General features: G+C 44.8%; 1 protein-coding gene across 1 annotated transcript; it reads left to right on the top strand.

Annotated features, from left to right (window-relative positions):
• The first annotated feature begins 1,204 nt into the window (after positions 1-1,204).
• On the top strand, positions 1,205-7,014 carry LOC128712231 (uncharacterized). Its single transcript, XM_053807126.1, has 3 exons — positions 1,205-1,270; positions 1,568-1,678; positions 5,956-7,014. Exons 1-3 carry the CDS (start codon positions 1,208-1,210, stop codon positions 7,012-7,014), a joined length of 1,233 nt encoding a protein of 410 aa, XP_053663101.1. The 5' UTR covers positions 1,205-1,207.
• The last annotated feature ends 1,840 nt before the right edge of the window (positions 7,015-8,854 follow it).

Genomic DNA, 8,854 nt, shown 5'->3' on the forward strand with positions numbered 1-8,854 from the left:
TGTAGCATTATTTTTTGATCGAGTAAGCGTCATTAATTTTGCATCCGCACTGCGAGAAAAGAAGTGGGTCCCATTTGGTGTATTTGATTTGGAGGATGAAGAGGTTGGGTTGCCTTTGTGCATAAATATGCTCCTGAGTCCGTGAGAAGGACTATGATATGTAAGATAGATTAGATCCTAACCCAACGGTGGCATTGTTATTATTCATTGAATTTGTCTTCATGGATAAAGGAGGGTTAGAAGGAAATCCTTACATCATACAAATTATTTGTGTAAAGGAATTTACAGGGTTATCAAGTTCGAATTGTAGCCTTTCGTGGATTCTGTTCAAGTAACAAGTTCAAGTAATAAAAATAGATTTCATTGGACTCCTGGGAGTTTTAGCAAATTGAAATCGAATTTCCTTAAAGCTTTATAAAAAAAAACATTGAAATTATATTAATTAAGTAAACTTTGCCCAGCATTTGCTAGTAAAAGCTCTACAAAAGAGAAAGGATTTGAGAACTATGTTAAGACATTCCCCATATTCTACATTGAACACAAACCAGATTTGGAGATCAACTGGTAAAAATGTTTTCTAATTTTTTTTTTTCAAGTTCAACTTGAATAGGTCTATATAGACCTAGAGTCCGTGTAGTTTTGAAGAATGGAATATAACAACCTTATTATGCTTCTTAAAACGTACAACCAAAATGTATTCGTGGAATCAATTCTTTTGGACGAATTTAAACAAACAATTACTTATCCAAGCATCCAATTTTTCCATCTCTTTACAGCATGCGCAACACCGTTCCGAAGGCAGCATATTCGGCTGTACCTTCCATTTATTATTTGTCACTATGCGACACCGGTTACCGATGCCGGCACACTTGGAGGTGATTGATAGTGCGGTGTGGAAAGTCATGAACCGCCGCGGAACGACCGGTGCCAATCCGAAGCTTGGCAGAACGTAAACGATAGCAACACCCTTCCAATCTTACCAATCAACCTTAAAAAAAAAGAAAGGATCAATATTTGCAAAGGCAACAGTTGTGCGTTTTTGCAAGGGGCAGGAGTTTTCAACTCCCCAAAGCTTGATCTCATAACGAAGCAGAACAGTGTGGGGGACGGGAACAAGCAAGCAAAAAGGATACCGACAGCGAGCAGAGAGCAGAGAAATTGGAAAATTAATCATCGACAGTGAAAAACCATCCCCCTCCCAATCAAGATGCCGGCAACAACGGTGAAAAGTGAAGCGACTGACCAGCACAACAACTGTGATAATGAGGAGGTAGGTTTCGTACGCTGAACCACAGCGTAAGCGAAGGCAAAGGGTGCCCTTGGGGTCATGACATCGAATGTTTTTAATTTTCCCAAGATTTCCCTAAGCCTCCGTAAATGGGTTTGGAAAAACCGTTCCTAAACCGTACTTTGACTCACCCGGTAATCCAATTAGGTGCGTTTCCTTAGTTCCGATTCCGATGCCGAGTGCACTCGACATCCTTTACGGTGAATTCCCGTAAAATAAGATGCTTATCTACCGAAGCTAATAGCTTTCCAATCCGTATCCGTTATTTTACCCACACAGGAGGAACCTAAAGACATGAAAAATGCGCATCTCATTATCAACGAGCTTCGCAACCGGTGCCGAAATCAATCGGAGCAAATCATGGCATGGAAGAAGGCGTTCTCGTTACAGGTACGTTTTCCTCCCGAAAGGGATAACACGCTAAACAACAGCCCAACAACAGCCGGGAAATTCTTCTGGTTGGATGGATGGATGGGTTCCGTCCGCGATGAAGCACTGAATTCAGGATCGACAAGGATGACCCTTCGAAGAATGGGGTGAAGAGTGCGTTGGGGAGGTGGCGATACCTATCGTCCGTAACAAAAACGTTCGGAAGCGTTCTTTATCGGTGCTTTACATCATTATGTCAGGTTCGGTGCGCTCAATTTAACGTGCAAAGTCGGAATTAACCCATCAACATCATTATCAAACAGCGAGGAAGCTATCATGATCGTTAACGGTCGACACCATCCGGACGAATCCTGCGGTGTGACGTGTACGTCTATATGCGACTTCTTGCATCATCTTAGCAGGAGCGTAGCAAAAACATCTAGCATTACTGCCGCATTTTGGGTCTCAAGCTGAGAGTGTGAAAAACGTGCAACTAAATGTAACAAAGGGAAAAAGTCAAATTACAAGCAACGCTTTTGTTGCTTCGTGGCTGTTGAGAGGTTTAACGTGAAAAAAATGAGCTCCATATGTTAACAACGGATGAGTCTTCCGGCAGGGTTCAGTGAGTTAAAATTTGCGGCACCACCGGGTTTGGGCGTGAAAAGCCCGGAGTGTGGAAGATAAATTATTCCCACCGACTTCCGTGACGCGTTTTTCATCAGTTTGATGGGGCCTAAAGGTGCTAATGCGATTATGCGAAAGGTCACGAACGCTGGTGTGTGGCGGTTTGCCGGTTACTTACTTGTTAGCTGACAATCCCGATGGCTCCACTAACCGACAAACTGTGTGAAGAGAGTGTGTCATTTTGACGTGATACATTGATCAATATTACAGATCTGGTAACGCAAGGGGAAATATTTTTCATTATGATGATCAAACCTTTTTAGGTAGAAAAGTAATTCGTAAGGTGAGTTAATCATATTAAATGGTGAAGTTGAAGATATTTTTGGATTCTCTTGAAGTGAAAGTAGAATGTTTGTAGGAAGAATGTGATACAATCTTGCCGTTTTCATATGAAAAATCCGACGAGTTTGCTTACATTGCTGCTTGAATTAGTAAATCCTTTTCCACCCGCAAACACCGGCAAACGATTCGGAAACGGAATGTTTCTTTTTTTTCGGATGTTAGGTAGATTAACCAACCTGTAGCATGTCCAAGGTATGGTAAATCCAATCAACTTTTTTTCGCGTTTGCCTACCTTCTCTAGCAACAAATCTCCAGCAACCTAGCCTGGCCACCATTAGCCGGTTGGGTAGGAGGAATAAAAACCCAGACTATGCCGGATTGTTTCCGTTTTCATTTTTTTCAAAAGAATGTTTTACATACTCACGGTTTATGGCGCTGTGCTTTTACCAGGGCTAACCCAGGGCTTAAAAATATAAAACAACATGCTCCTGCAAGTTATTCGTGTGTGTTTCCTACCACGCATGAAACAATTTTCCGCGCCCTGCATCGAAAAACAACTCACCGAGCTTGGGTTCCCGTTTATAGGCTTATCTTCTGGTGCCGTTTTTCCCGGGAAATCTATTTCCAAATATGGAAACACCTTTCGCTAACATCCAATCTAACATTTCAACGCACCGTATTGGAGCGATTGACCGTATGTCATGGTTCGATATGGCGCACTGTTAAATACGAAAGAACTTCCAACATCCATTTTCCCGAGTTTGAAATTATGTTGTTAGTATTTAAAGGTGGGGATTACATACATACGACCAGTATGTGGTTTTTATAGCATGAAATATTACTACCCATCATAATACTACCATTTATGATATTTCTTACTAACACCACTCCCCAGTAGCAAGCAAGTGCGAGAGAGAGATTAATTGTTCACACTGGGCACGTGTAAGGATGTGGGAAAATTAAATTTCCCACATCGTCTACCCAGTCTCCGTTCTCAACTCTCGCAAGGCACGCGTTTGTCGACTGGCGATGCCACGCGATGGGATGTTGATAAAATAAAGCAACACGTTCGTGACAGCCTGTTGGCGCGATGGGTTGGGGGGAAATAAAATTACGACAAAGCTCTACAGCTTGTTCGGAACAATCTTGGGTCTGTTACGATACGAAGGACCGAGGCGAGAGATGACAAAACTTTGTCAATGCAGACGGAGAAGTGTAGCATCAAAATGAGCAGTAGATGAGAAAAGCTCAACTCCTGGCTATAAAACATGGGATTGGAAACTGGGATTAAGCACGATAAGACACCTTTAGCATCACGAAAGTACAGCACAATTTAAGTTTTCTTTTTTAAATTGTAACCGGTAAACGTTAAAACAAACCTCGACTCTTTCTGTCCATATCCAAACGGCACAACATTGCATAAAATTGTGGGCTCCGTCGGACCAGGATGAATCTTCCCGTGCCACGAAATCTAGCATCATTAATTTGTTTTTCCTTGGCACTGGTTCAACAACTTTTGCAATTAATCAGCTCAGCGGAATGGATCGATTTTTTCCAAGGAAAGTGGGTACAGCCTACAGGTCGGCGAAAGGCCAACGTTTCGACAGCTTGGTTGAAGCTACTAAAAGTCAAACGCAATCTCCCTACCGGTGCACACGGTTAGCTACCGCGCTGATACCACATCCACCTGGAAACAAACTGCGCAACGAAATGGTAACGAGCAAAACAAGCGAAACTGACCAAAAGGACCGCAAATTAGATTTTGTCAGCCTCTGGTTCGTAAAAAACCAACCATTCGGTAACACGTTCCTCGAAAGGATATGGAGCCGTGGGAGTCGGGTTTGTGGATTTGCCACGTGCCCTTCGGGAACTCTTGCGCGCGAGGGGGGGCAGTTTGAACCCATTTGACCGTGAAACGTCGGGATGCGTCTATTCAGCAAGGTAAACAGTTTAGAAAACAATATCCGTACAACGGCACGATGTAAAGCAAAACGGGGGAGTGAGTGTTTGAAACTGTCCCAGTTGAGTGCGATCAATCATGCGCTAATCTGAGGTAATTTGCTTTCGTTTTCCGATTTTGTAGCAGATGTTTTGCTGATTGGTAAGTTGGTTACCTTTTACTGAAGTTGTTGTTGAAGGAATGTTTGAATAAAAACTGTTTGAATGGAAAAAAAATACTTTTGCAAACTTTTGTTTGCGGCTTAAAAGCATTATTTTAAATTATTCTCTTTATTATTCAGTGATTTTCTATGTAAAATGTAAATATACGACCGTCTTCTGAATGATTGAAAAACCACACCACAACCTAGACTAATATTTTTTCAAACTACAATGTGCAAAAAGCTGTCTCCCGGCGCAAACATAGCAAAACCATCTCCGACCGATTGCCAATTGGATGAACATTTCGTTTGTCAGATAGCGGCTTTTCTTGTTAAAACTTTTCACGTCAAGACATAAAGCGTCTACCCACAAATAGGATTACATGCATCCTTTCCCAACAACAACCAACCATTCAGTCCAAGGCGCGGACCAGAAATAGAAAAAAAAGCCTTCCAAACACCCGTAACGGACCCGTTTGGGGGAAGAATTTACTAACGACGCGAGAAAAGAACACACACAAAAAAACGCCAAAGAACCGTGTAACTTTCTTCGTAAAAGCGAGTACAACAAAATGGTGCATCCTTTCGTGCAAGAAACGGAACGCAACGCCAGTACGAATGTTTCGCCTAGAGAAGTGAGCAGAAAAGTTTCCCATCAACCACTTAAATCCTGCTCCCGCTCGTGTGGTTGTAATCTATTTATTACACTTCATACCTTCTCCCTTTTCGACCCGGCCAGTGCGGGATGTTTCGGGGTGTAAGAAGCGAAACTTGGCGCATAAATCCTTTACACAATCCACCACCATCCGAATGCGGTTCACGTTTGCGGTTGAGATTGAGATGAAACCGTGCGAATTGTGTTCAATGTTTCACGCAACGAGCGGCAGAATGAGCGAGCTGTGGGTCGGTTGATGCAACGTTAATGCAGTAGCTGGGTTGTGTACGTTCGAGTACATCGGCAAACATGCGCTTTTTGCGTGTTGAAATATTGAGCATCATTAGTTTGGGTAGAAAAGTTCACTTCACGATGTAGTTGCGTTTGTTCGCACTTGTAACAGACGAGTTTGTTTACAGCTTTATTTTATCCTTCTCCAAAGGGGTTATCTTGAGTACCTTGAAATGGACCTCCAACCCCAGCAAAGCATACGTTCTAGATTAACAACAGTACAAAAACAATGTTTGAACAGTGAAGTAATTATCTCTTTTTTTTCCTCCTTTTACGCAACCTTACAGCAAGAACAGAACCACCGACTGCAGAAGGAAAAGACGGAACAGTTGAACTATCTTACCAGCCAGTTGCTGCTGCTCGAATCGCGCATTATGCGCAAACAGAAGCAGGTGTCGAACGTGATCTATCAGCGTGAGCTGACGATCTACCGGCAGCAGAAGATCATAGAAACCCTCTCTAGTCGCCTGATCGACCACGGCATCATGGACGTGGGCATGGATGCACCCGGGATGCACACGGGCAGCAACAGCAATGACTTCGATTCGCTCAACGATTCCGATTCGGCCGTCGTACTGGAGGACGTCGATTCGGACTGCAACAGCTCGATCTACTTCGGGGGCAGCATCAGTGGTGGCGGCAGTCTCAAGTCGCGCTGTGGCTCAAACAAGATGACGAACGACGTCACGATCGTGCGGTCCATTTCGGACGCGATAGAGACGAACCTGAAGTACAACAACACCCGCCGTTCGAACTGCTTCCTGCGGCGGCCCGAAATTCTCGAAACCGTGTACAGTGTGGAGGAAGATCCGGAACCGCAGAATGCGACCGGTGGCGGTACGAACGCGACGGACAGTGGGTCCACCACGGGGCCCACCTCGCCGAAACCGGACGCCGTCAGTGAGAAGCGGGACAAGTTTAAAAACCGCACGGAAAAATGTATCTCCACCGATCAGCCGGAAGGTGCACGGCAGGAGGGCGCACCGGTAATCATTACCAGCAGCAGCTGTGACGTGGAGTCGGTCCTTTGTGATACGCCGTCGCAGGGCTGCAAGGTACAGGGTGCCGTCACGAACTTCAATCGCGTCATGTCAAACCATCGGTCGGTGACGAAACCGAAGGATGTCAAGTACAAGCGTATCAACAAGGCCAAATCGAAGAGTCTGGAGGAGTTGCGTGGTCGGCTAAAGCATTGGGTGGAGCGTGGCACCTGCAACGTGAACCTGACGCTCGATCCAACTGGTGGTTCGCATCTGAGCGGTCATCTGTCGGAGCACTGTGGTGCCGGTACGTTGCAGCAGACCCAACCCCAACAGCAACCCAACCTGGCACAAAGCTATGCGTGACCTGAACCGAAAGCCCGCGTGCGGGGCAGCATTTAATAGAAGGCGCACGGTTGCGTGACTTCTCGAACTACTTCCACTTCTCGACGTCAGGACATCCTGGCGCACACACTCGCGTCCATCTGAAGGTCAGCATGGGTGGAGTACATTTGGCAAGAAAACAAAAAAACCATTATTCAATTGCTTTGTTAGCGAAACAATGCGAAGACAAGCAGAGTGGAAAATTTGAGTCTGAACGAACCCCCGCAGTACTGCGTACTACTATTTATTGCGTTTTGCCTAGTGTTTAAGAAAGGGAAAGAGAGAAGAAATGAACAAATCTATAGAGCAGAAGATGATCACAATAATAATTTGTGGAGCGAATTGAAATTGAAGAAACACTCACTACTATACTGACTGAGTCAGGTTACCTAAGAGGAGGAGTTCTGAAAAAGGGTATGAAAGATAAGAGTATCTGTAAAAAGTAAGTTAGGTAAGGATTAAGCCATGTGGAGTAGGTTACTGCCCAATACCCACAAGCAGAAACCCTGCAGAAGGCAGGGAGCACTGTAGCCAGTGCTAGAGTATGAAAGTGTTTGACTACACAACTACTACTAATCGTAAGCTAATGATGAAGCAGTGCAGAAGTGAGAATAGAATATACGTACCCTTTAAACATGTACAGAACGCTACAACCCATCAGTAGGTTCCACTGAGCAGACGGTTAGAGAGCCATTTTGTAAACAGGGGTTTTCCACGACCATCTCGATCGGAACTGGGTAAAACGAATAAGTGCGTGTGTTTGTGTATATGTACAGTTGTAACCGTTTATTCATATGATCCAGACGATTTGTATTACTAGTAGCCATGTAAGATGGGCACCACCGCCAACACACGACCACCGTCAGGAGCGAGGAACAAGTGTGGTCGCAATGCACTCTCCATTCTCGGTTCTAGTGTTACGTCGGGTAGGTGTTGTTTTTGGTGATCTTTCCTTCCAAAGTCAAGAGATATATTTATACCTTTCGTGATGGAATGCTTTCCCTCTATTTTGTGCAACAATTTTAAACAGAAGAAGCTGTTGTGGATGTGTGCGCGATCGTAGCAATCATCCCCTATAGCGCCACACAGGTTTGACACCATCAGCGGTGTTTTCGAGAATGTTCCTTTAATTAAGAAGAATTGTGAAGATGTACGTCTTTTTTCGAGCGTAAACGCACGTGACCATGGCCGTGTGGGCGCATGGCACGTGTCTGGTAAACTGTACCGGTTTCTTACTTCTGAGCTTTCGTTACCATGGTAACTGTAGGGGAGTGTAGAGCTCCAACAAACTGTCCTCACTGTCAGTGGTTTCAACTCATTAATCTATTCCGTACCTTTTATCCCTTGCAAATAGCCACGTTTTTGGCCCCGGGGAGGCTGGTTGGACCAGTCCCCGTTTCTGATCTCCCTTGCGCCCATCCCGCTGCGTCGCACCTGACGCTTCTGCTCGTACTTCTGCAACTAATAGCACGTAAGGCATGTACATACAACCAGTCGAACCTTTTGCCCACCGGTAAAAGTCGATGGCAAAGTTAAAATCAAAGTCCGCGATCCTCAGCAGCGAGGAAAAGATTATGAACAATTAATTGTAAGTGCGCACAGCTATCCGCCCAAAAGCGGGTGCACGAACACGCTCCACCGGTAGGGCAGACTGGGCAGGTCCAGGATTGGGAATGTGTGTGAGTGTGGACGTATTTTGGCGCTGAATTAGGGGTTGCATTGTCCCAAACCGGTTGCGCGATGCTTCGTTTGCGGTAGCAACCAACACACGGTATTAGCATGAAGCGTAAAACATATTTAGCGAAAACAAAACACAACAATA

This window comes from Anopheles marshallii, chromosome 3, assembly GCF_943734725.1.
Source record: "Anopheles marshallii chromosome 3, idAnoMarsDA_429_01, whole genome shotgun sequence".
NCBI classification, from domain to species: domain Eukaryota; kingdom Metazoa; phylum Arthropoda; class Insecta; order Diptera; family Culicidae; genus Anopheles; species Anopheles marshallii.

What these genes read in the sequence shown, in the direction of transcription:
- LOC128712231 (XM_053807126.1), top strand. Translation starts at nt 1,208, where the DNA reads ATGCCGGCAACAACGGTGAAAAGTGAAGCGACTGACCAGCACAACAAC. An exon ending in ACAACTGTGATAATGAGGAG is followed by an intron (nt 1,271 to 1,567) that starts GTAGGTTTCGTA and finishes TTACCCACACAG; the next exon opens with GAGGAACCTAAAGACATGAA. An exon ending in AGAAGGCGTTCTCGTTACAG is followed by an intron (nt 1,679 to 5,955) that starts GTACGTTTTCCT and finishes GCAACCTTACAG; the next exon opens with CAAGAACAGAACCACCGACT.